Below are 27,912 nucleotides of genomic sequence, written 5' to 3'. Positions count from 1 at the left end.
CGCTTCATCTTATGTTGAAGAATTTACATAGTGAAGTGACTTTTGGTAGTTTTGTGTTAAAATAATAAAAGAGTGCTCTTGCATGGCAACAGGGCATTCAAGCTTTGCATGTTGGACATGCTATTATTAAAGATGAAAAAAGCAATTTCTTTTCTCAAAAAAATGTCATTCAGTCCTCATTTTCTATCTAAGCAGCCATCAGAAATGGCACTTTCATTGACATTGCATCCAAATGAGTGGACCAGATGTACTAAGGTACCTTAAGAAACAAAGTCTCCAAACAGGCGTTAGGTGGTTTAGTTCACAGTCTCTGCTTAAAGCTAACGAGAGTTAGGTCTCTGACTGATGTAGGTACACAGCAGATTTACAAAGCTGCTGTTTTGCATCTGTAGGCAGCCAGGTACTTTTGTAAATCTAGTCTAGTATTTCACTTAAATTCACTTTATGTAATTCTCATTACGTCCTCACTAGGGAGGAACCAGAGTTTTGAAATAAGACTCAAAACAACATATCCCTATGACACTATGATAAATCATATTTACAGTCCTAGTCACACCGTAGGTCGTTCTTCCACTCTCTCATATTGCACTTAGTGTTATCAAAAGTTGATACCTTGGGATAAGTTTGGCACTCTCTCTGTTGTTCTCAGTATGGATCACTTTTGCTTACTGGAAGCCTTTTAGCCCCCTGATACATAGATTCCTCAATTTCAGGGAACAAAAAAATTCTGGGAATGATCTTCTGCTCATGGTGTCAAATCCGTTTCAGTTTGCATCTGAAAGGATTTTTCCTGTTGCAGAAATGTGTTATTATTCCCCATTGTACTGGTTTACTTGATCAAACCATGTATTTTCCTCTGTCTGTGAACCACTGCTAGATTGAGTGGCTATTCAAAATAGAAACAACAGTGTTTCCTCATCAGCAAATTTATGAAACAGAAATGCCAGACCAAGTGACTTAATGTTTCAGAATACAAATCTGTGGCTCAAAAAGGACTTTTATTGCCATCACTTTCCCCTATAAGTAGGGTTAATGTGATGTTATACTGTATTTGTATTAAAAAGTGGTGTTGTTATTATAAAAAACACTTTTTATTTCTCTTTTTTTATCCCAAACTAAAAAGATAGACACTAACTTCATTTTCTTAGCACTTGGCTAAGTGTTATTCCACAAACCTAGACTCCATCTGCATGTAGCGTATATTTAGAAAACAGCTTTCAGTTTCAACTTTCCCGGCAGCTGAAAAAAAACTGCAGGAGGAAAATATGCCTTTTAAAATTTATGGAAATCGCTCTGCTGGTGTCCTTTTAAGGGACACTGCTCTCTCTAATCCATAAAATCAGTGACCACCAGAGGAGTTTGGCCATAAAGCTGTCAGTGAAGCTAAGTTGCTTTATTTGGTGCAAATCAGGTTTTAAATTATAGCTGCATTCAAAAGCCTACTGCATTATGGAAGAGCTGTTCTTGTCTTCCCATCTATTTGCTTGTTTAGACCGGTTGTGTGTTTGCTGCCAACTTATCTGCCTTCAAGAGCAGAGGGAAGACTTAAGGCTACTCAGCTCTGCAGTATGGGGTACTGGAGGACCCTTCTTTTCCTAGACTTCGTTCTGCCTTTTGTCCTCCTGTTCTCAGTTCTGCTGCAGACAGCACAGACATTTGTTGGCGGCATTGGTCAGCAAAGCCATGCCAAATATCCACAGCAGATCTCCAAAAGAAAGATCCTTTTCTGTGAGGTGATGCTTATAGCATAGGATGCCTATTTGGGAAGTGGTTATCCACTGTCCATGGGTAGGAAGATCATTCATACAACAAGTAGGTGGTAGCTGTTTGATTCTACTTTTATACTGCGGGTATTGTGGGAAAAGATGGTATTTCAGTGCGATTTAGAGCTCATATTCTGGCTATTTCTGTTCATTAAAGAATCAAGACCATTTTCACAACTAGCCTGAAGTATTTTCTATTCTCCTAGGGACAAATATCTTCATATATTTCCCAATATCTTGCAATATTTCGGCTCTGAGACTGTTACAGAGTGAGATGTTTTCCATTCATCACTCGGTGTATAAGAGAAATAATGATTTTCTTTACATCTGGTAGCAATTGTATATAAATGCAGCACAAACATTCCATCTGGAAATCTCAGCTCTTAAAAGCATTCCACAACACACCGAGATGATACATGTCACTGCATAGCTACTGTTTTGCTTCCTCATGGGGTAACCACAGTTCTTTAGCAAGTTAAAGCAGTAGCTTATGCAATCAGATATGAAAATTTAGCAATCCCTTTGGCTATGGGGATGCTGCTTAAATATGTATGTCTATAAATCATATCTGCACACATTCTCAACAGGGCTCAGTATTTTTGCATCTTAATTTTATTTTAAAGGAAGGCTCAGTTGCTGATTTCTTAAGGACTCTCTGTCCTTGGCCACCCAGCAGGTGTGTACTTCAGTACACACTGTGTAGCCAGTATACTACATAGGAAAGAGCAAGTATTTATGGTGGAGATATCTCAGGCTGAAGTATCACCTATAGGTCTGAAAAAACAAATGAACTAAGATTTGTGATGACTTTTTCCAGACACCTAAGAAACTTAAGGCCCTAGATTACATTTTTAAAATCAACAGGGATATTTTAGAGTTTAAATAGTTTCAAAGAGTCTGTTTGAAAGATAAAGGGGCATAGATCTTTAAGTGCTTACAGGTGTGGAGTGTTTAGGAACAGTTGCGGTCCCTGCATGTATGCAAACACAACATCCCACAATCAGAGCTCACCCATAACTGATTGCCATCGCTTAACAGACAAGCATAGTTTCTTAAATTACAGTAACACAATTGCCTGTGATGGTCTGTCCTTACCCTATATTTGGTTTGAAATTATACTCCCTTGTCGCTGTGTTCTTTCATATTCTTTGTTGGAGTACCATCAGTCATTCTCTGCAGTGACTGTTCATGTGAAAATTGGTAATACCTAGTGATACCCTACATGCACCTGTACTCGTTATGGGGTAGTCAAAACACATGAAACATGAAGAGTTGAATGCCAACCTTATTCACAAAGTATCTTCGGGCAATGACTTTAGAAGAGAGTCTTGAAGCAAGCAAGAGCTAGGTGTCTCCAACCCAGCCTTGTGAAAAGGACTGCTAGTCATTAGTAGTATACATTGTAACTACTAAAAATAGTCTGGAAAAGCTTTGCTAGTATCACTTGTTCTTTTTAGTCAGCCAGGGCAACAAGCAGTGTCTGAAACTTGTTCCCAAGTGTTTCTGTAAGGACAACATAAAATCATTTTGATATGTCTACTTACTGATTCTTTGTGCATGTTTGTTTGCTTGTTTGAGCAGAAAAAAGTCACATTAAACACTTTCTTGGATACTCTCATGTCTGATCCCCCGCCACAGTGTCTAGTGTGGTTACCACTTCTGCATCGACTGGCAAATGTTGAAAATGGTAAGTAAGAGCTGCTGCCAAATAACCGTTACAAGAATAAACTTTTTTGTGATGATCTTCTCACTCTGTAGATGGTTTTGTAGGAGCCACTGTACTGGGTTCATTGACTCTGTGTGCTATTTTTACAGTCACTGGTAAAATATTTAAAGAATCCTGTTGGTCATTCGGCCAGGAACGTGGCTTAATTTTTGCTATGCTCAGGAAATTATCCTGATCACGTCCTCTCCTCCTGTGCTCTGGATAAGCAAAGAGCGATAGGACTTGATCCATTCACACACTTACATTTGGTAAACTATCAAGGCCACGACTTTTATTAGATATGACATATGGCAGCAGAGAAGGAACAGCTTGGCAGTTTCCGTTCATGCAGTATTCTTGGCAGGAGATGTCCAGTGCAGTGCAAAATACCAGCCAAAAGGTCCTTATGAAGGATCTCCTCCTAAGCCTACACTGCCAGACCATATACTCTGAAAAGGAAGTTCCAGATTCGTTTTCATCCTTTGGTTGTGTGGAAGATGAGGATTTAACTGTGAGACACCTCTTTCTCCTCAAGGGTTATCTTTCCCCAAAATGAGTAGATCACAGATTTTAAGACAGGAAGGGACCATGAAGATCAACTCATTTGATTATTGCACAGTGCATGTTGCGTGTCCCTGGACAGTAACATCTTCCTCAGCCTTCCAACTTCTTGAGCACCTGGGGAAAAGTTCACAGACTCACAGATGTAGTCCTCCAGCCAAACCCTTCATACATTGTTTCTGTAGAAGGTGCTGCCACACTGAAAGTGCAGGGGCAGAGCTAGAAAGCTTGTGCATCTCACCTCACTGTGTGCACCACCAAATTGCAGCCCACAAACTCTGTACAGTTTCTTATGTAGTTCTGGAGGAGTTGCCCGGCTCCAGCGGGCTTCTGCTGTCCAGAAGGACCAGCATTCAGAATAGTAAATAGGAAAAAAACATGAGACAAGAAATGCCTTTTTACTGTCTAATTTATCTGGGTGTACTTGTTCCTAATGTGGCATTTCTTGCTCATGATCATCAGGAGGCAGTGATGCTGACAGTCATTATTCCAACTCTTTAAATCTAGAAAAAGGAAGATTTAAAAATGGAGGAAGTTTATACAAAAATTTTGAAATATTAATTTAGCAAGATAAATAGATTTTTTGTAAACAATTTTCCAGCCCAATATTTTGCCTCAGAGGTTGTTGTGTAAGGGGCTTGTTGAATATTCCTGTGTTGTTGCTCCCTTGAAGGCTTACCTCTAGTATAACTGAAGCTTTGGGACACTGCAGGAAAAAAGAAGTGAGGGGGGCAGGAGGAAGAAAAGATCATATATACTCATCCTGTTAGGCAATAAAAGTATTTATACCATATTTCCAACAAGAAAATGGGGCTGGTGGAAGGGGAGGTGTGCAGCCATTTTTTGGTGATAAAAGGAGAAGGAGAAAGTTGTACATGTTCTTGTACTAAATAAATCCCTCTTCCACTGAAAGGTGCCAAGGTGGGTAAGGTGATGTTCCCAAGTCTTTCTTGGCTACAGAGCCACCTATCTACCCCACCTTCCTGAAGCTCTTGTCATCCATTCCTGTCCCTCACCAGCTTTGTACTGTTTCGCAGCTTAGAGCACTAACCTTTCCTGCTGCGAAATTCTGGCAAGGAATTAAAACCCTGACACACTCAGCAGTGATCCAAATCCTCCCAGACTGAACCTTATGACAGAAGAGCAGAAGGTGTCTGGGAACACGGAGATGTACAGTACCCCGTGGTAAATTGAGTACATGCTGTAGTGAGGAGAGAGGAACAGAAGTAGCACTATTGCCAGGAAGGGGCTTCAGAATGTCTTGATTGGTGCCTTAGCGTGCTCATCAGTGACTTGCGTCCTCGTTACTGTCTGCTTCTGAGTGGAACAGAGAACAGGACCACACAGGTCCCTTCAATGGCCAGCTTTCCAAATCTGGGCATCCAAAGCTAAGTGTTCAACTCCATATATAGGTACCTAAATGACACCAGTTGTACAGATGAGACAGCAGTAATTAAGAGATAACGACATGCCTAAGTACACTTTCGTGCTTCCAGTAATCAGACAGCTGAGTTTGACTTTTCCTCCAAGGCGCATCGCTTTAGCTCCTCACAGCACAGCAAAACATTCAGCTTCCCCCAGTAACGCAGCTGAAGGGTGCAGTGGATTTTCCCACGTATGAATTTCCTCTATCATGTCTTCTGTTAGACACTGAACACATTTTTCGCTGCTGCGAGCAGGAGGTGCAGGCGTCAGCTCAGAAATGACGAAGGGTTTGGTGCCCAGTGTAGGAAGCGTTGCCTGTGGCTCAGCACAGGTTGCTGGGCAGCTACTTGAGTTTTCACGGGTCAAAGCTGTAGGCGGCATCTGACGCTGCAGATCACTAGAAACAAAGAAGGGATTCACCCTTCGGTTCAGGGCTTTGTCCGTAAACTTTTGCTGGGGGGTTCTCTGCTTTGGTTTACGGCTCGGCGTTTCTCTCTCCTGCGCAGTCTTCCACCCCGTCGAGTGTTCCTACTGCCACAGCGAGAGCATGATGGGGTTTCGCTACCGCTGCCAGCAGTGTCACAATTACCAGCTCTGTCAGGACTGCTTCTGGAGGGGCCATGCCAGCGGTTCCCACAGCAACCAGCACCAAATGAAAGAGTACACGTCATGGGTAAGGGAAGGCTCGCGCCTCGCTGCAGACTGCTTTGCCCTCCAGCTGGCGGAGAAGCCCCCGGCCGCAGCTCCGGGCAGCCATCCGGCACAGGGAGGCCGGGAGCCGGGCTGCCGGTTTGGATTGGTGACCCCGTCAGGGAGGCTCTGGCCTTGGGAGCTGTCAAGAGAGCGCGGAGGTGGGAATGGTGTTTTCTGGGTGAGGATCTGGGGTGCCTGTGACGGTGCGTGCCGTGGGGAGGGCAGCACAGGAGGGGCTGGCAGCAGGGCACTAGGCTCACGGCAGCTTCTCCCGTTCCCACAGGACTCACGGTAAAATCGTCGTTGGCTTGCTCTGTTTGGCTACATGTAACCGAAATGATGAATACTTAACGCTCATTCATCACTATTTTCAGTCGAGTGGCTGCAGCATATGCATAGCATTTGGGATGGTCCTGGCACTGTAGATTTGAGCGTGGTCACAGGCTTAGATCCATGGTAGTGTTTACTGTAGAGAAAAACACACTTCAATCTTTTTGTTGTTAAACAAAATAATTCAATGCTTTTTCTAAGCTGAAAGAGAAGTATCAACAGCTACATTAACCGTCTCTGAAGGGCATCAGACCTGGGGGCTAAGCTCTCCATGGACTGGAGCAAAGCCTCAACAGAAGCCCTTGGTCATGGAGCATGTCAGTCCTTCAGGGCTCAAGTCCAGAGACCGGCAGAAAAATCCTAACTAATCTCAAATATTACAGAAGTGTATTGTTACAAAAAAAGAAAATTATGCATATAGCAACAACTCACGTTTGTACAGCACTTTGTGTGTATTTTTTAACAAAGTTCTGAAGCTTAACACTTTTAAAATGTCTGGTTTTCTGTTGATGGAGCAGGCAAGGGTTAAATTTGACGTGGTTTGCTCTGTATGCCAGTCACACTGCCCTGTGCTGCATCCCAGCAGATCTGGGTCTGTAATTGTTTTTGTGGATCCTAATTGCTGCTTGTTGCATAGACATGAATGGCTTGAGTTTAGTCTCTGAATAGGAGAGTGCCCACTACGTAGCTCTGACTCCATTCCTAACAGCAATTTGTGCTATATAAAATCATTTTTTGCTGTAGCCAGGGAGCTGTAATTATAAGTAGGAAGTAATTAGAAAACTTAAGATTTCTGCTCAGCAGAAGACAAAAACATGACTACATGCCTAGTGGTTTCAAATGTTTCCTTGTCAGAAACAAATGTTTTGCTTCAAGTTTGAAAATGCCTTTCTGTAGCGTTCATTAGCATTTGTTCAAACCTGGTTAACATTCTCCATAATGCATCCGTGTTGAGCTCCACATGCAGATTAAAGGTGTTCATGGGTGCAGTGGAACTCAACTGTTCTCAATTCAGAGTGAAATCGCATTTATGATGAAAGATGAAAGGCCTGAACTTTACATATTTAGGTTGGATTTCTGTAATAGAAATATTTCATTATTATCTGTATTACAGTCATAAGTTGATGCAGGATGTGTGTGCACAAATACAATACCTATCCTGTTAAGTTCCAAAAAGATTTTTAAATTTCAGCGTGTAGAGCTGTGTTTTGAGGGGAAGAGACAGTGTAAGGATCACTACCCTTGTTACTGGCAGAGAAGCTGAATCACAGAGAGGTGGGTTGGATTCCCTAAGAATCTCTGACATAGCCTAAAAGACACTCTAGATCTCTGAGCCCTTCCTTAGAAAAGTGTTCAACTACAAAGAGTGTCCAAACAAAACTAGAAAGCAGAAAATACTGATTTTTTTGTTTTAGACTCGCTGATGGGATTCCAGGGTGGAAAGCATGCTTCTTGCGCAGAGCCTCCCTGTCTTTTGGTGACAGTGACAGTACGTCAGCCTCTTCTGGCACACTGTCGCCATGGTGGGGCAATTCCCGCCATGCACGTGTCTCAAATTTCCCCTTCCCCGGTGTGGCAGGGGCTGCAGCGGCCACAGGAGGTGGAAGAGGAGCTTTATAACAGCAGCTAAACAGTACGGGGTGCTGGAGCTGAGGAGGGAAATACTAGCAAGGAGAAAGAATATAGCAGCCTTATGCCTGGCCCACAACTAGGAAGGAAATGGTGTCCCGTACAGTGTATCTATATGGACAGGCATACACAGATCCGTTCTGCTTGCACTCCCAAGATGGTGAGGTACGAGCCAGCTCCAGTCCAGGTGACACTAACTTTGTGCTGTCTTTCATTCAATACTACCTGAGTGCAACATTGCAAAGAAGCCATGGCAACTGCATCTGTCCATATAGATATACCCCCCGACCCTACTCTAAAGGCCCCTGAAGGTAAGAGTAATCTTTCCTCCAAACTGAGCAGTCTTTGCCTTACCAGACTCTCAGGGTGGGAGGGGGGCAAGGGGGATGTCAGTCGATAGGTATGTAAAGCCATAGAGCTTCCTGTTGTTTTGTGCTTCCTATAGCAGAAACAGTATGCACCTTACTTGTCCAGATTACCTCTACCTTCCTTGTTCCTCCCAGAAATCACCTGCTAAGAAGCTAACTAATGCACTTAGCAAGTCTTTAAGCTGTGCTTCCAGCCGTGAACCTTTGCACCCAATGTTCCCTGACCAGCCTGAAAAACCTCTAAACCTGGCTCATATTGTGTAAGTATCTGTGTGCTGTAGAGAAAGTAAGCTTTGTTGTAGGAGTTGCTTACACCAAGTGCAGGTACTATAGCTCTGAACAAAATGGGAGGCAGCTGTGGCATATCAAGCTCAATGCATCACAAGTGCAAATTTGCCAGTAGGGGTACTTAGTATAAAAATGTTCTTCTGGTATGACTTCACTTGAAAAGTCAGTGGGATATGTATGTATAACCAAATACTGGGACACAATGTTCATATGTCTGCATTCTCCTCAAGAGATATCCATGCAATTTTATAGGGTTTCAGCATTTTGGGATGTATTCATGCTGAGAACATTAGTTTTGTCATCTAGAGACTCTCAACTTCAGTGTATCGCAGGTATGTCTTGACATGAGACACCAAAATAAGGTGAAGTCTGACCAATTCTGTTGAAATCAGTGTCAGAGTTCTCACTGACTTTAGTGGAGCTGTGGCTTCACCCAGCTGTGAAGAGTTATATGAGTCTGCATAAGAAGTGTGTCTTTAATTGCTATGTCAGTTGAAGAGAGTATGTTATCTTTACATTTTGATATTTTGGGAAAGCAAAATTATTTTTTGGTATAGTAGTTTGTGTCACTACTTTTTTTCTGCCAAAGTCAAGAAACTCAGAGCGGAGAGAAAATGTGTGTGTGCAGGGTGGGGAAGTTATCACTTTGGATTTTTTTTCTAAAGCGTGTCCACCATCTGTAGTGGCACTTGCTCAGGTTTTCTCATTTATCAGTTTGTTTTACCTTTGCTTCCTGGGTCCTTAAAAAAAAAAAAAGTTAAATTTTCGATAGAATTCAGGGAAAATCAAGACATTGGTTGGAAGAAGGTTACAAAGAAATTAACTTGGAAAAATTATTCCAAAAATACTGTCTTTAAAGTATTTCTCTTATTCTGATATATTTCTTAAGAAAATACCTTTCTTAACCATCTTCCATGGGGCCCTCACTGAAGCATTTCAGGCAGCAGCCATTAAAATTGTATTTGCATGCTGCGTATCTGTGTTACTGGCTGCTGGAACTATTCTGGTCTGTAATTATTATACATATTTACTTTTGCCAGTACTCAGTGTTTGTATGTAGCATCTTTAAGGGCAAGTGCATGCTGGCCGATGTGGGCTGCGTGACACCTGGAAAGTTCATCTAACCTACCTGACGTTTTAAGGATAAATCATGCTGATGGTCCTCCTCGTGTGGTTACAGCAGAACTTTTTCAAGGTGTAAAAGAGTGCTCTGCTCTTCAGACACAAGGTGCCTCTGACGGATACATAGTGCCAAATCCCTGTTACGCTCGACTGTCAGTTAAAACCCCTGCACCTCTTTATGGAGGTGTAATGGGAGGATGTTGTTCTTTGGAAGAAATCATCCGGAGTTGGATCTGCTGAGCTACCCCACTGCTGTGCGTGGTATGAAAGCCTGGCTCTGCTGGCAAGTCAGTGATAATTTCACAGGGCAGATTTTGGCCATTCTTAAGAGAAATGGAAAGAGACAGGGAGCATGAAACTGAAAGAGAAGCCTCTGTTCCCTGTTGGCTGGAGGCCTCAAAGGCCTGGGCGTATGTCAGAAGATAACGGGTAGTGAAAACTGGGCTACTGTGAATGGATTAAATGCATTTAGGCAAGGTAAGGGGAAGGTACCATAATTGAGTAGGATCTGTTCCAAATTTTTGCTGTGAAATTAACACCTTCCCTTCTTCCTAACTATACAGACATAATTTAGAGTGATTGGATGTGAGAACAAACCAGCATCTATTTTGTTTTATGACGGAGTTTCTCTTTATTCATAGATTGAAGGCAATATAACTTGGCAATATATATTGGCTATAATGATACATGAGTGGAAAGCCTTGTAAGTTGTGGAGGTAGCATGATCTACAGCATAATTCACGTAAATTAACAGAGGGGAGAGATATGCTACAGTACCTCATTGAGAATATCTTCTCGCTGATGTGATTTTTATTTTTAAACATAATGGAAGTTGAGAGAAACAGCTCTGGGCAGGAATCCAGGCACAAAGGGTTTTATATGTGCATTAAATGGAAGAATTTTGGCAACCAAACAGTATCCTTTTCTTAGCTTCTAGCTTAAATGGGGACAAGTACTCTCTGCATTATTATACAGCCTTTCCTTTTCATCGTTCTTCCACCTTTGAGTGGTACCAGACAGAAAGACTGCATGGTTTTTTTGTTTTACTGGTGCCACACAAAATTTTCAGTTAAGCAAGAAATACAGCTAAGGCTCATCTAGAGAAGTAGTTATCAAGGTGTCATCCTGATGGAGGAACTCCCCCCACCGATGGAGGGGACATTTTTCCTTTCTATGCATAAGATTGGCAACAAAAAAGAAACACCAGACTGTAGAGAGGACAAATGGCATGGCCAGTGCATCATGGAGGTATTTTTCAATTGCATTGTGCACTGGCCTGACTTAGTTTCCATCTAAACCTGTGGGAGCATTATTTTTTATGTCAGTGTGAAGAGGTCAGACCAGCATGGAGCACTTTGGAAAATTCCTCTGATTTAATGTTATTTATTACTGTGGGTATGTGTTATGCAATAACAAGCATTTATTACATAGCATATTTCAATAGTATTAAGTGTTTTCTGCCTCCTTGAGGAAAGTTGATTATCATCAGCTCACTTTTATCAGAAAGCTTAATCACTCACTTCCAGAAGTTTAGAAGTAACCTCAGAAAGATATACATCTATAGTCAAGTTTTCCTTTGCTTTACCATGAAGTCTACTGTTCTTGTCTTATCACATCACAGAACTGTGTATGTATGTCTGAACATCCATTTGATATTCAAGCTGAACCTGAGGAATGTGACAGTGGGCATCAGTCTTTAAGAAACTTGCCTTGGGAATGCTCAGATTAGTTTAATACAGTTTTCTTCATATAAGAATTGACAAACTAATGCTAATCACAAAACCTTAGCAAAGCCTTGGAGTTTATAGACATTTGTACACAAGAGTAACTCTGCATATGTAAACAGATCAATGACCTTTTATGCGTAGAGGCTCTCATGCTTTTTGCAGAATCAGGGTCATAAGAATGGAGTATGTCCAATGCATTACTTAGACCACATACATATTAAACTGACAATTTAATTAATGATCTCTTTTCCATTTCATTTTGGCTGCAAAAGAGATACTTGGTGAGTATTTTTCTTCTTTAGTACACTTATTGGAGGAAGAAGCTTGGAAAAAATGTGATAATCTCATTATTACGAATCCTTAACTTTTTATCAGAGTCCAGAGCCGAATAAATAATTGTCTTTGAATACAGAGACAGTGAAAGGGAAGAGCTGTTTTGGGGGTTAGAAACTTTCCGTTCCACTCCTATTTTGAGATACAGAAGACATTAACCTGAAGTGTGTACGTGGCGAACTGCTGAAGTCCATGGGTGCCACATACCCACTTCCTACTCAGTAGAGGTGGACTGGGTGCAAGGCAAAGCAGGGCCCTAGCTCTGCCAAGGGAGCACTCCTCCTGCCTCCTTCTCTGGTACAGTGATGAGAAACAGCCTCTCCTCCCTTCTCTGCTGTTTAGGATTCCATAGCCCAGGGTTGGACCCATCTTTCAGAAACCCCAGCCTGTGCCCAATAAGTTTTTGAATGTGTTCACTGGCCAGTGATTGCATTGAGAAAAGGAAAAAATGCAGTAGTTGCATGTAGTTGGTGTGAACTATTTCTCCTACATCAATTACCAGTTTACATTTCCCAGGCAAAAAAATTCCAGTTGCTTACCCATTAAATAAAATTAGTTTCTAAGTATTCTCTTGAAGTTTGTTTTCAAATCTCTGTATTTCAAGACTCACCACAGTCACCTTTCCAGTGGATTGACTCTGATCATGGCCTCATCCAAGCTCTTCCTAGCTCTGATGGAGTCCATGAAAAATAATATTAAACACTTCTTCATAAGTACATAGAGCACAAAGTGCTGCTTCTCAAATTCATGACTGACCAGAACTGGAATTTTTCATGTGGGTCTGCAGAGGTAGGGTTAGGCTAAAACTATATTTTCATATAAATAACATGCCAAATCCTACATCCTTCTATTCCCAGTTTTAAACTTCTTAAAATCGGTGTGATGTTGTCATGCTGAGAAATCCATTTGGACTTGTCAAAGACCACATTTATGCTTATTTTCTAACAGTTACAAAATAAGGAAGAAAACATATGGTAATAGTTCACCTCTGTGCAGAACTGGCTTTCTTCATTTCTTACAAGTGGTTTGGATGACCAGTTGTCTTGCACAATTGGAGCCCAGTGAATAATTTGCAGATGGCTACTGTGTTTTGATTTGCACATCTGCAGAATTCAGAAGGCAAGACAGATCTTTCACAGAGCTTAAAGGGGATATTAACCAACTTGAAATCTAGGCAATTTGAAGTCTGAATTATATATGGCTTCAGGTTCTTCTCACATCTGATTGAAAACCCTGTGATTTTAATAACATTTTTTAATTTTTCCAGAGTGTCTATATCTTTCGCTCAGTGTTGCATAAGAAGTCCATTAAAAAGGGGAAATTTCTTCTTAATGGATACAGAAGAAAAAATTATACACAAAATGTTTTTTAAGAGTAGACAATAAAAGAAAGCAGAGGAAATATTCGTTTTCATTTCATTTTTAGTAAGAGCAGGAAATAAAGAATGTAATAATAAAACCGTCATTATTAATGGGTTCTCTTAAACTAGGTACTTATTTTAAATTTTGATTTGGGGGTTTGATATGCCAGTTGAAAAGCTTTGCAGTTAAACAAGTTTAGTACTACATGTATTTTATGGGACACTGAGGGCTGTGGGTACACTGTGGTCACTGTGTGGATATGGTAGCATGGAGCTTAGCGCCAGGGATAACCTCATGAAAAGATGTGTAATTTATTGGCAGTTACCCCCTGCAGACCTCCATGTTGCCACAGCAAACCTGCTACCGGTGCTCAGCCGAGCTGGTTGAAAGCAGTGGCTGCACCGTGGACTGCAGGCTCTGGAAAGAAAAAATGGCATAGTGGTTATTTTGCCAAAGCAGGAAGAAAATCAAGCAAGTTGCTTAAAACTCACCTCAGCAGACACAAAAGCATTATTTCCTGCCAGGCCTGAGTAACAGTGTGTTTTTATTGACTTCTGGTTAAAAAAACAGCGTCTTTAATTTGGAACTATTGCTACTTAAAGCACAAGATGCTAGTAGTAATGTTACTTGAACAAGAAGCTCATTTAATTGTCTGTAAATATTGTTGCTTATGAGTTTTGTTTTGTGCAAAATTAATGCAACTGGATATTTTGCCTTCTTCTAGGCCCCCTCGACCTGTAACCAGCATGAACGACACACTCTTCTCCCACTCTGTTCCCTCAGGAAGTCCGTTTGCAAACAGAAGGTGAGTTCTTACCCTAATTTATATTAAACCATTGTATGAGAGTGCTGGAGGTTTCAATTTTCAATTCCCCCCAGAAAAAACAAACCCAAAATAAAATTAACAGACATAAGCAGAGAAATGCCTTGGTTATTTTGGACTGATACAGAGATATCTGGATGGAGAACTGGAGTTAGGGCACCCCAGGCTCCTCACAACAGAGCACAGAACTTTGGTTCTCATTTGAACCATTACTTCCCGCTGAATGTGCTCACATGCAACCTAGGCACCCTCCCATAGAGGCTGAAAATGGGCTATTGGTGAGAAGCCATTTTGTAGCAGGACTGTGGGAATAGGAACTGGGACGTGCTGTTGCCTACTGGGAATGCCTGCATCGTACTGCAAGATATGATGTGAACAAAGAGAAAATGCGTTCGTACTTGCAAGATATAGCAAGACATCCTTACTCCTGTTAAACCATTCAGATTTTCATTGAAGGCTACAAGAGAGAAGGAGTAGTCTTGGAATATGGTGACCTTTCAGCAGACAAACCAGAGAAGAGTCGTCAGAAACGTTAATCCCAAAGAGAAGGTGCTTGCAGCTGACTATGTACATTTTAGCTCATACAGCCAAAATGTGTGTAGCATTTGCTAGCTGTCTCACCCAATCTATGTAAGCCTACCGATGCGCATAGATGAGGAGGTGGCAGACAAAAACTTCCTGCTGTATTGGGGAAGATGAGCAATATGCCTCCTTGGGTGCATTTTATTGCTTGGTTCCTGCTGTATGTCAGTGCTTCAGTGTTCCCAAATAACCAAACACAATCTCTGGATATGCATGGCTACATATTTTAACACCAAAACCAAATGTGCAGTGTACCACACTGCAATGTCAGAGTAAAGATGGTTTACCTGTACTTTGATTTATGGACTTTGTTACCAGGAGCTATAAACTGTAAACTCTCAGTGTTATTTTAGTGCAAGTAGCTGCTGAGTGTGACTGAGATGCTTTTTGAAAGCTAGTCCCAAAGCAGCCCCCAAGACCAGATCTGCTGCCTATACAGACAGTGAGATTGCAAATGCAAATTCATTTCTGTTGTTGGAATATAAGGGATTTTCTGTGCAAGGCAGGATAATTGATTTGTGGCCTCTCCAGGACAGGTCATTAAGAGCAGTGCTCTTTAAGAGTGTAGCTGTTGCTTCTGTTTATCCCCAAGCAGTCCCTGTGCTCATTCAACAAAAGTATGCTTTGCCATTTGGGCCAGGGACCTGCAGTAGTAATCACGGCACTATCTACTGTGCTGCTTGTTTTTCTTCACGTATGAAAAATTCCTGATTATTTTGCTTTTGTGTTCCTTAGTAATTCAACTGACTGTCTTTAACTATCAGGATTAAACGTACGTGATTCCTGAGCCATTAGAATTCCTTTTCTCCTAGAGGAAGAACTCCTTGATGGAGAATCCCCTGAAGGCAAGAGATGACAAACTCTCCCCCGCCCCGCCCCCCGCCCCAACCATAGGTACCCAGACTTCCTTATGACTGGATAGTATGACATCCTTATCCAGCAAAAAGTTTCTGTGATGCAGCAGTCAGTTCTGGCTTTTTTAGAGTTAACAGTACCCTGATACGTAAAGCAATTACATTGCTTGTATATTAAAAGTTTTGTAACTTTTGTTTCATTGACCTAGCAGGATTTGAAGTGTTTGACAGCTTATTCTCATTGTTTTTATTTTCGTCTCTTATAAATTTAATTTGCATCTTGTTATTCGAAAGAAAAAGCACCCTACGAACTGTCAAGTCAGTATCCTTTCTAAGTTGTTGCAAATTGCATTTATTGTAATGAACCCACTCTGAACACACTGCTCTCTGTGTATACTTTTTGGGGTATTAACAAGGTTTCGTTGTTTGAATCATTCAGGTTACTTGGGGGTATAAATGCAGCCAGTCCTGTGGCTGATGAGCATTCTCTTATAAGGCTGTATGTAAATCAGCTTCACAACAATTCACGGTCAGTATGAGAGCACTAACCCACTAATCGCCGTAGTTCTGTAGCTCATGCACTAAATCATTAGCGATTCTGCTAAACTACTAAAGATATTCTTTAAGGAAGGCTCTGGTGGGCTAGAGGGTTTCTGTGGCTCTAATTAGTCTTTTGAATACACTTCCTGCTGGCTGTGGGCTTTGCCAACTTCTCTTGCTTCTGCACAGCACAAATCTTTCATTTTACCCTTTCACGTAGGATTAATATTAATATATCTAGTGGAAGTTGGAAACATGTTTTTGAAAACCAAAAAAACTACACCTTTATAGTTTCATCATCGGTGTATGACTTGCCTGTTGCATTCTTGACCAAGGAACAGAAGAGGCTTGCACAAGAGCCTGGAAACAACTCCAGGTCTCACAGCCAGCCTCCTCTTCCACAGCTCTCGCTGCTGGTGGTTACTGTTCTGCAGTTAACGCCGCTTGCCCATAACCTTCCCCAGACCATTTTGCTTTGCTTTTCAAAATGGCCACAGAAAAGGCGGAGCATTAGATTTGGACCGATGCCTCTGGTTGCTGCACCCTTTTTCCAGCATTTCGTCTCATCTTAGTGACCTAAAGGAAGAGCCTATTTCATTCTGCATAAAAGAAATATGCAGTTGGATAAGAACAGTTTCCCCGTTTTCTTTACTGTGGAGTGTAATGACCTTTCTTTTTTTCTTTTTTGATTAATCCATGAGCATTAGCTATAATTCAGTAAGAAAGTACTGAGACCAAGGTACTTTTCTGCTAAATGCCAAGTTCTTCAATCTGTATTAGCCTAATAACAGTATCTTCATTCAGTCTTTTAGGTTTTACTGTTATTATTGCCCTGGGAAAATCAGGCCTCATTAGCAGAAGCTCATCCTCTCGTACATCAGAGAAACAGACTATGACAGCTCTGTTTGCAGTTGTGCTGATTTTATATTAAATGTTCCGTGATTCATATTATAATAAAAATTGTACAAACTCAGGGTAAAATTTCTAGCTGAAAGTAATCAATGCTAAAAGCTCTGCTGGCTGTGTTTTCACTGCAGATAACTTATGGTTACTTTAATTTGTGTTGCAATCTAGTCCAGAGATTTCAGATAGCTTTAAAGAAAGTTTTTATGTAATTAGAATGTTTATGCAAAGGAGAATTGGCGCAGACTGTCATTTATAGTATTCCCATGGTATTTATTTCAGCTAGTTGTGTTCACATAAGAACATTACCATTCGCAACCACTTTCTCCCTGTAGCAGGAAATGCTGAATTCAGCACACCGGGTCATTCTGCTGCTGGAAATGGATATGGTCTCATAAGTTCAGCACAATATCATCTTCATTTCTGGATTCATGGGTGAAAAAGGGAAATGAGCTGGGAAGAAGAATCATCTTATTAGAGGAAAGATCTTTTATAACTAGTAAATACAGTGACAAATTGTGGGAAACAACTGAAAGGAGACTGCACATTTGTTGTGGTTTAACCCTGGCTGGCAACTAAGCACCACACGGCCACTTGCTCACTTCTCCCCTTCCCCAGTGGGATGGGGAGCAGAACTGGGAAAAAAAGTAAAACTCGTGGGTTGAGATAAGAACAGTTTCATAACTAAAGTAAAATAAAATATAATACTAATGATAATAATAAAAATATAATAGTAATGAAAAGGAATATAACAAAAAAAAAAGAGAAATAAAAACCAAGAAAAGACAAGTGATGCACAATGCAATTGCTCACCACCCGCTGACCGATGCCCCAGCAGTGATCCGCCCCTCCCGGCCAACTCCCCCCCATTTAAATACTGAGCATGATGTTCTGTGGTATGGAATACCCCTTTGGCTAGTTCAGGTCAGCTGCCCCGGCTCTGCTCCCTCCCAGCTTCTTGCACACCTGCTTGCTGGCAGAGCATGGGAAACTGAAAAGTCCTTGGCTTAAGATAAGCACTACTTAGCAACAACTAAAACATCAGCGTGTTATCAACATCATTCTCACACTAAATCCAAAACACATGGTACCAGCTATTAAGAAGAAAATTAACTCTATCCCAGCCGAAACCAGGACAACTTTATATGTTCTTTGCAGTTTAATTGTGTCTGAAGCACCGATTTTGGGGGGGTATGCAATTATTCCAAAGCTCAAAGGAGGTCAGATTCAGGCTTTCCCTGAGATGCTTCTTAGTTTCTTCAAGCCATTTCAGAATCAAAATCCCTTAAATTTTCTCTGCTTGCTTTGCTTAGTTTGAGCCATCATGTCCATAAGAGCTTTCATGAGGAGGTTGGCATAAAAATTACAAGCACCTTTCTTCTAGATATATACAGTGTGCGTATTTTTATCAACAATATGCTCTGTACAGCTTGAGAACAACTTCGAAGCACTTCTATTAGAAAAGAAGAAATAAAAAATCTGTGATCTTCTCCCAAATACCAAATCACAGTCATTTGCTGCATTGACAGCTAAAAGCACAAGTCGTATAACTTTTTTACTGTAGCTAATATTCTGGTTTTAATCTCACATTTGTTTTTGTGATCTCCAATTACCTAGAGGGTAGCAGAACAAGGGAATATTGCTGCAGAGTAGGTAATGCCCTTGCAAACCCAATGAATTGGATATGCTATGTCAAAACAGGTAAATTGAGCATTATAGAAACTTCTGTCCAGCCAAGAGGAATAACTCTATACCCTGAATTAGTTTTCTTCCTTATTTGGATTCTTTTGTTCCCCAGCTGCAGTCTGTCAGCGCTGCCTTAAAGTACATAGCTACTATAGTAATGGATGCAATCTCTTTCTCTTTCTTAATAAATGTCTTCTTTAAGCTATCGAATTATAGGGCTAAGGTGGGATAAGATGAAACAAAACGTTTTTTCTTGCATTTTTCTTAGCCCGCCCTCACAGCTAATACATTTAGTTCTTCTAAAGGAGCAATAAACTAGAATAAATGGAGTAATGCGGCACATTCTGCTGAACTTGAAATTACTTGGCAATTCTGTGGTAGATAGAAAGAATGCACTATAATATCAAATGCCCATAGCCGAGGAGAAATTGAGTCTTATTTAATGCTGAGTCAGAGTAGCTGGTGCCTTTTTTGAACTCCACATAAAAGCTAAAAAGAATTGGATATTCTACCTGGGCATAGCAAGAGATTAGGCCAAATTTCTGGACAACAGCTAACTTTGAAGCAAAACATACTGGTTGCTGCTGTTGTCCATGTTTCTATCTCTAAGCAGTGTGGTAGACTTGAACTGCATGTTGCCTTCATATGTGGTTTTCAGAATAAGATGAGAATCCTCCTTATTTCATTGGCAATATTCTACCTGCTGAAGGAAAGGTTTATATGTCTGATTGTTTAGTAGCCAGGTAGACACTAAAGAGGGTATAACATTTACACCAATATTGTTAGGTCTACATCTTTGTAGACATCTGCTCAGAGTTGGAGGTTTTGTCTCTTAAATTGGATGGAGAAGCATTCTTTGGCATCTTACAAAATGTCCCATTTTGACAGGAATATATCTTTAAAATATATGTTCCAGTTGGTAGGACCCAGAGAAACTCAGTGTGGCCAAAACAATCTCTGAAGTATCAGCTGTGTTTTGGGGAATATGTGGAGGATGTAGGAAGATGTGGAAGAACAAGAAGGACAAATGTCAGCTCTTCCAAATGATGGAAGGTTGAAGGAGGAAACAGGGACAAAGATCGAAGGGATTACACAAGAGACAGCCTAACCTTGGTATCCAAAGATACTGAAATTATGAAAGAATTAGTAAGCACCTGGAGGATAATAAACCAATGAGAAATAACCAGCATGGATTTGTCAAGAACAAATTATGTCAAACCAAACTAATTTATTTCATTGACAGGATAACTGGTCCAGTGGGTAAAAAGAAGCAGCAGATGCGATACAGGTTGACCTTAAAAGGACTTTTGACATAGTCCCAGATGACATGGAAGTACTCAAAGGAAATATGGACTAGGGAAAACTAGTATAAGAGCAGCACTGAAAATCAGTAATTACATTTTCAAAAGTTTGCTATCGTTCCAGGAGGAGGACATATCAGCTGGGATTCTTGAAGGCTATCCGAAGTCAGACACTATGCACTATTTCTTGTAATGACCTAGCGGGAGCAATAGAGTGAGTGTATGCAATTTGTAGATGGTACAAAGGTTGAAATAGTTATGGGAAAGAGTGCTTGGAGAGCAGTTTCTAAATTAAAAAATGAGCTTAGTTGCAATGGTAGTAATTGATGTCCAAATGATCTGAAATCGGTTAGAGGAAACTCAGTAATTATAAGTGAAAAGTGCTGTAGCAGGGAAGCAAATAATCAAATAAAAGATGGAGCATAATTGGATGGACAGAAATATTTTAACAGAGGACCTAGCAGTTGTAGTGAACCACAAACTAATTGAAGTCAGCAATACGACTGTTAGATTGCGTCTGACCCTGGGACATCATGTGGAAAGCCATTAAAACTCATTCCCTGGAGGAGGAGACATCTGCCTGGAGGTTTGCACTCAGTGTAGGGCAACAGCACGGGGACAAATATGCTAACCAGCATGAGAGAGTCCAGAGGAGACACCCAAACATCAGAAAAGCTTAGAAAACATAACTCAGAAGAAGAGGGTGGAAGATGTAAGTTTGCTTAATCAGCTAGGAAGGAAATGGGCATTGATAGACATGATATCACTTGCTCAATGAGTAACATTTGCTTGCCTGTCCCTCCACCCTAACTATGTTGCTTCTGGAGCATAGGAGAGGAGAACTTATGGTTGGTAGAGGGGGCATCACACTGCACTGTTAGAAAGCAAAGCACAAAATCTGCCCTGGGGTCTTTGGTGTCCCATTGTGGCAACATCTTTACTTTCAGAACGGAAAGCTGCATTTTTGGCTGAAATGGCACACCCTGTATAACTTGAATGCATTTTACTTCTGTAACTGGGAAGAAAACATGGGTGGAAAACATATCCTTCTAGATGGCACGGAGCATGTTTATCTGCGTGGATGTCACTTCAGTGGAAGCACAACACACATAAGTAGCATGCTGATGGGCATAGAAATGTGAAGCAAGCATTTTCTTCTTGCTGTGCAGTACAGCATTTCATTCAGCTATCTTCCAGATTTATTATAAATCAATAGGCCTTGGGTTTTTAGGACATCCTTTGATACCATCCTTTTCAGAACCCCGCTGCCAATCTTGACCTCCCAAAAGGAGGGGAATGGCACACACCTCATCGTACTGAATTCCTTCTTTGTCCTAATATTAAGTTTTGATCTTCAGTCCATCAGAGCCACATCTGCTCAGATTTATCATGCATCACATTTGTGCAACATCATCTGCCTATATACACACACACACGCCCCCCTGGATGCACAGGTGCACGCATGGTCACGCACCCATCTTTTGATCAAAGACATTTACAGTATCAGTAGGCAAACCAAAAAATAAAGGTGAATAATTTTTAAAAAGAAGTAAAATAAATTTTTGTTTTGCTTTGTTGTTTTTTAAACCAAAAATGCTGCAGCATGAAAGAAAAACTAACATTTCAGTCTCTCCGTTTTTAGCCAGTGTTATCTTATTAACATGGATATTTTAACATTGGGAAAGATGCAGTTACTGCAATCCATTAAATACTGTAATTAGGAAAAAAAAGTGGATTTGATGAACTATGTATTTTTTTAAATCAGCAGAACAGTACTTCTGAAAATTAAACTGGTGTATCCCATCACTGTATCTAAATAAGCGTATTTCCGTAGGTTATTGAAACTATCTTATGGCAAATGTAGAGAAAAACAATTTAGCTGTTATGGTGAAGCTTTTCCAGCTTGAAAGCTGCATTTAAGATGATGTTTCTCTCAGACTCCACCTGGAAACTACACAAGCCTTCAGTTCTCCATTTGTGAGAGAAGCACATTTTCTTTGTCTTTTCTGTAGTGAAGGCTTTATAGTTTGCTTTTAGAGAACAGGAGGGAAAACTCTAATTCCTGACTTTGCATTTCCTCAAGTTTTCTAAAATTTCTTTAAAGCTTCTATTGTTATTTTTGTTCAGTTCAGGGTGCTTGAATGAGTTTCTCCAAACTCTGTTCTGTAATGAATTTCAGACATCGCTGTTTACCCTCTTCTTAGTTTTCCTGTCTTATTAACTAGCTCTCCTTCCAAGAATACTGAAGTAGAGCAGAGCAAACTGCTGGCTAGGGCTGCTCCAGCTTTCTTGAAAGGCAAAGGGTAAGTTAAAGAGAGAGTATGTTCGTAGCTTGCACTAACACAGCTAAACCAAAACCTTTTCCTCTATTCCTCCCGCTTTTAATGTATTCTGTAAACATCTTTCCTGAGAAAATGGTCATAACCAATTAATCCAGTGAGCTAAGTAGGGCATGTTTAAATATTTTTATGTACACCTGGATGCGTGAGGTCTTGATCAGACACTTCCAAACAAATCCAACTTGTGATTTCAGTATGTTAATCATGTGTGTAACATATGTATATTTAATGTCTATATGCACTACATACTATATTAAAGCAAATAGTGCCGACCTCACAATCTGCTGTATTTTTAAATAAATGGTACTGTACAGCTCCAGTCCCTGGCCTGTCTCACTGATTTCTGAGGCTGGCTCTGTAATCAAGTGGGATTCTACCATCCTAAGCCATTAAATACTTAACTTATAAATTACAATAATAACAAAATAATCTCTGCACTTAGTTGTTTGGTTTTTTTTTTTCTCTAAGAACACTTAAGTATTCGTTCCTAAATTCCCATTTCACAATCTTACTTGCTCCTGCTTTCTCTGTTTATTTCCCTCTGTCTGTCCGGACTGCACCCTCTCTCCCCCCAACCCCGTTTCAGGTTACAGTACAGCCTCGATGTTGCAGACAGGCTGGCCGATGAACATGTACTCATCGGGTTGTATGTCAACATGCTGCAGAGCAACCCCGCACGGTTAGTGCAGGTTTGGCACCTTTGGGGAACCCAGGAAAGGGACGTTGGTCGGCCAAATGCTCTCACTGTTTCTTCCTGGATACAAGCTGAAGCAGCTCTTTATGAGCACTAACCTAAAGGGAATGCGTATGAATACAGGGTATGTCCTCCCAAAGTTGGTGGATTGTGGCAATTGCTGTTATTCTCTCTAGTGACGTTAAGTAGCAAGGTATTGCAAATAATTGCTTAGTTAAGAATGGCAATACAAACTGATTTGGCATACCGTGCTCTAGTCAGGGCAGGACTTGGTGGTGGTACAGAAATTTTCATACAACAATGACTAACAAGTCCACGTTTTCAAGGTAATAATTTTTGAGGAGATAGATAATTTGTAGCTTCACCTTACCTTGAAAGTAAGAAATGGTAATAGTACGTAAATAATGATAATAGTAGTAATAGGAATTTGTTTATTAACCTCGTGAAGGAAGGAGTTCATTTCAATTTTTACATATGTCAGGCGTTGTTTTTAAATCTGCCTGATTTCTGCATTGTTTGAATCTTGTGTATAAATTTGCCCTTATCTCATTCAGACTCAAGTATGACAGGTTTTTAAATGGGTGTCTTGAACATAGTTCATTGTTTCTGCTGGAGTGAATACGGAGCTTTGTCGACTAAACCCACCTGCTGTCTTAGCACTTGCGGATGGGGAGGGGAAATGCTGGCTCACCTCTCCAAGTGCAACAAAATTCTAGACTTTGCAGCCCTGTACCAGCAAGGTGGTGAGCAGTATAGTATATGGCCCTAGAAAATGTGACGCTGAACAGAAAACGGTACAGTGTTTCTAACAAAACTATGCTCATGAGATTTGTTTTGCTCATAACGAACCCTTCGGTTTTCTGTACTGCTATTGCAGAATATTTCCCAGGTTAGGAGAAACTCTCCGTTTACTCTTACACCTAGAAGGCAACAAGCCACTTCATTTGGGAGGGTGAATGCAATGGTTCTCTGCAGTCTTTCTTACAAAATTCACTTCTGTGTGTAGCTCCAGTTGAAAACGGGAGTAATTTGCTATGCCCACTGGAAAAAAGTCTGCCTTCATTGTTCTGGATCTGCTTCTCTACTCTGTAGCCCACTGGAATGTGCCAGTGGGGAAAAAAAAGGCACACTAGTGTTTAGTGAGGAAAATGAAAACCATTTCTTCCAGACAAAAACATTTTGAAGGGGAATTTAATTCCTGGAGAAGCACTTCCAGAAAGCAGCCTTATGAAGTAATATTTACACCGTGGCTGTGAGAACAAGCTGTTGGGGGCACGTGTGTAGACCAGTCATTGCCCATCCATGATTGAGGGCAGGAGTACGCTACCACTCGGTCTAGTTTGACAGGGAGAAGGAAATGTGGCGCTGCCTACCACGAGTGACTTGATACGGTTGTTCAACAGGCAAGAAAAGAATGGACATGGTTTAGAGTAATTTTTGGTGCTAGGCTGGTTTGCCAGGCATGGCATTTTGGATGCTATAAAATTTTATCCAATGTGTTCAAACCTGTTCCTTCAAGGTTTTGAGCTAACCTCACCAAGTCATAGTACATTTGTATCCAGATACACACATACAAATCATGTGCCATAACATCCTCCAAATTTAATGTTTTTGAGGGATGAATGGGGAGTGACTGATAATGGCCTTAATTGTTTAAATAACCGATGCAAAGTGTAGTACATAACATCTGATTACTGACATTAAATCACTGCAGTCACAGCATCCTCAATGAGAAACAATCATCTCAGTTATTTATCTAAGATACCAATTAGATTTTGACAGAAATATAACCAAGAGGGACAGCAGTCTTAGTCATGCATCAAACCATGCTGCATTGCCATTTTCTGCTTTGTTGCACTGAGACCGCTGGTAGAGAAAGGGAATGGTTATATTTGGTAAGGACAAGAAGAACAAACAAACTGTTGCCATCCTGAAGCTCCTGTCTGAAGCCAGTTTCCAGGAGAGGTAGGTAAGGCCTCTGCAGGAGGCTCAGCTGCTGCATCTCATACAGCCTGGGGTGGCATCTTCAGGCAAAGGTGAACTCCTTCTGCCCATGCCCTGAGGTGGCTGGATGCAGTTTGCTCAAAACCCACACAGCTGTGTTAGGATGCTGCTGAGTTCAAGTTATTTCACCCTGCAGCTTAACAAGATTTGGTAACCTGAGTAGAGCATGTGGTTAACGAAGCTCAGGTAGCTTCTGATTTAGGGGAGGCTGCAGCTAGCCAGCTCAGCTGTTGTATCTGCCTGCAAAATACGACGTGTACGTACCCATACGTGCCATCACGTATTTTCAAGTGCTACTGGTAGCCAAAGATGAAAAGAGGAGTGATTGTAGCTGGACCTTCATCTGCAAGAAAAACTTACAGAAATACTTTGTGAGCATAATACATCAAATTATCTTAAGAGCTATGTAGTAGCATTTCAAAACAAAACGAGGTGGGGTTTTTTTAGATATAGAGTCAGGCTAATTTATAGTAGCTAACGATCAGTCCAGTGCAGCCCAGTATACCTTTTTCCTGTTTTAAGTGTAGCTAGTATTTATATTTGGGGGAGGTTTAAATTAATTTAATTAATTTTCACTGCTTATCTTTTTTTTTCATCTGCAGTTATTTGATACTGCAACTAGAAGTACAAGTTTTCCTTTCCATCCCTCACAGGCTAATAAGCTACTTGAGGGTTTTTTAGAATCCAGCACTCCAGGGCAAATTAAGAAACAAGAGAAAGACTTAATTCATTATTTATAGTAACTGTATGGGTAGAAAAAGTATCCCTTAGCCAGATGTTTTGGTTAGTTTAATCGTAAAGTGTGTTTTAGCGTGTAAACCCAATACTTGATATTTAATTTAGTTCATCTTTGGTGTCTGATTCTAAAAAAGAACTTCTAACTGCAAATAGTTTTCCTTTTTGTTCATATAAGTTAGAGACTTTACCTAGTTTTGAATATTAATTCTACATAGTTCAGTCTTTTTTCAGGTGCAGAAGTAAATAAGATAAAATATATTTTAAAGTAGGAGGTTATTTTTGTTCCATAGAAAGTTATTTTCTGGTTTTTTAATGTTAATACTGTGTAGTATTGTGGTGAGTCATATTTCTGTACCATAAAAGTGCCATGCTATTCTATGGTATTTTTAAAAATGTTTATTAAGGGGGTGTGCACAACAACTAACTCTAGCTAGGAAGGCTGGTCTAATCTTCCCTTGAAAGAGGAAAAACATTCAGAGACCCACTGATTACAGAGGAAATGTATAGACACTTGGCTCCCTTGAACGGAGTTAGTTTTTATGATTATACCCACATACCTGAGTGTTATTAACATTTTGATGGTAAAATCTTGGTGATTCTAAAGTAAATGGCAAATTAACAATAGCAGAGGGTTCAGATGATGTCTCTCAGTTTAAAGTGCCTTAAAACCAGGAGAATTTTGGAAGTGTCACAGATAAACAATCCTCAGAATACATTTGGTGGGTTGCTGTTAGGACATTGTTCTTACAGCCCTGAGGCTTAGAAACCTACCCTTTAATTTGTCAGTATTTTCTATAGTAAATTATTTATTAAGTGAAGGTTTGTAGAATAAGAACACGTCATGAAGACCACACTGATATCTCTGTTGCCAAAATTTCACAAGAGACTGGCATTTCTGAGACTTTCTAACCAGTGGTAGCATAACTTTAAGACCATCAGGGGACATCCATATCACCTATTGCAGGGTGCCTACTGCAGAACAGGCTAATTTGACACATCTAAAGCCTGAGAAATAGCAAAGATCCTCCAGTGTCACTCCTTTGTTCACAGGCTATCATATTTTTCATCCTTCGCCTGCAGTTTTGAGATCCTTTTTTTTATGGATCTCCCTTAGACCATAGAATATTACACAGATCAACTAAAGCCTAAAAAAGAAGTCCTATTGTACAGGCAATAATATTGGATATTCACTCTACATCTGAATTATGATGATTCTGCCAGACCAATTATTGCTAATAATTATAAAATCTTTAAAGAAATGGTCACTAATGGAGAAGCAGTGTTAAAAGTGTTGTTTAACTTTTTTAGAAAAGAAGGATCATCAGCAAGATATTTGTATGCAAAATGTTCAGTTTCTTTCAAAAGGGTGCCTGAATCATTCTCTTGAGGGTCCCAGATTCTCCACACATATTCATAACATTTTAAAGCTTGTGTGTATTTCACTGTATCATTGTCCGTGAAGTTGCTGAAGTAAAACAGAAGTGAATTATGGCAAATCAGTACTCTGAGACATAAAAGTCTTGGCAGTCGAGGCTAATACTGCTGTGCATACCTCTGTGCTTAATGATCACATAGAATAGGTACATTCCAGAACTAAATTTATCTCAGACATTGAAATTTAATTTACAAAGCTTTGGGGCCAGTGATTTGTGGCATTCATAGACCAAATTTGACGCACTGCTACATCTATTTTATGACATCCACCTACACATAAATATATATCAAAGACATTAAATAGCAAGTAAGAATCAAAAAGCTGCAGTGGCTTGGTTCATTCAGTAAAGTCATTGTCTCGGGTTAACTCACATCTCAGAACTATGTTGTAGATTGTGTTACGCCAACAAGTGGAACCATAATCCATTATTTTTCCAGGATTGATAATATGGTTGCACATTGCTGTAAAAAGAAGAATTGATGCTGAATGCTTGCTGTTTTCACAGCTATCTGTTAGGATTTGATATTTTAGTCATTATGGAAAAAATAAAAATTAATTATACTGTCATGAAAGTAACCCTTATTACCTGGTTTGCATAATTTTATGTGTCTGCAAGAGTTGCTTGCCGCTTTCTTTCTCTGGATGACATATCAGGACAGTAAGCATGAGTGTGTAAGACACAGAACTGTATGAATTTAGAAAAATACC

At 40.3% G+C, this 27,912-nt stretch overlaps 1 protein-coding gene across 3 annotated transcripts in view; it reads left to right on the top strand.

Moving 5' to 3' along the window:
* Nucleotides 1-27,912, top strand: part of DTNA (dystrobrevin alpha) — a 184,955-nt gene that overhangs the window by 126,942 nt on the left and 30,101 nt on the right. Inside the window, exons 6-13 of one of the 3 annotated variants that reach the window (XM_050915657.1) lie at nt 3,345-3,450; nt 5,961-6,127; nt 8,610-8,734; nt 11,884-11,892; nt 14,030-14,110; nt 16,004-16,093; nt 22,220-22,297; nt 22,920-23,012. In XM_050915657.1, coding sequence (XP_050771614.1) covers nt 3,345-3,450; nt 5,961-6,127; nt 8,610-8,734; nt 11,884-11,892; nt 14,030-14,110; nt 16,004-16,093; nt 22,220-22,297; nt 22,920-23,012 — 749 coding nt within the window. The remainder of the gene's footprint in view (nt 1-3,344; nt 3,451-5,960; nt 6,128-8,609; nt 8,735-11,883; nt 11,893-14,029; nt 14,111-16,003; nt 16,094-22,219; nt 22,298-22,919; nt 23,013-27,912) is intronic. The other 2 variants (XM_050915658.1, XM_050915659.1) reach the window with 2 other exon arrangements.

The sequence above is a fragment of the Gymnogyps californianus genome, chromosome 2 (genome assembly GCF_018139145.2).
Source record: "Gymnogyps californianus isolate 813 chromosome 2, ASM1813914v2, whole genome shotgun sequence".
Classification (NCBI taxonomy): domain Eukaryota; kingdom Metazoa; phylum Chordata; class Aves; order Accipitriformes; family Cathartidae; genus Gymnogyps; species Gymnogyps californianus.
The sequence above is the reverse complement of the archived record's forward strand: the minus strand, read 5'-3'. Positions and strand labels throughout refer to the sequence as shown.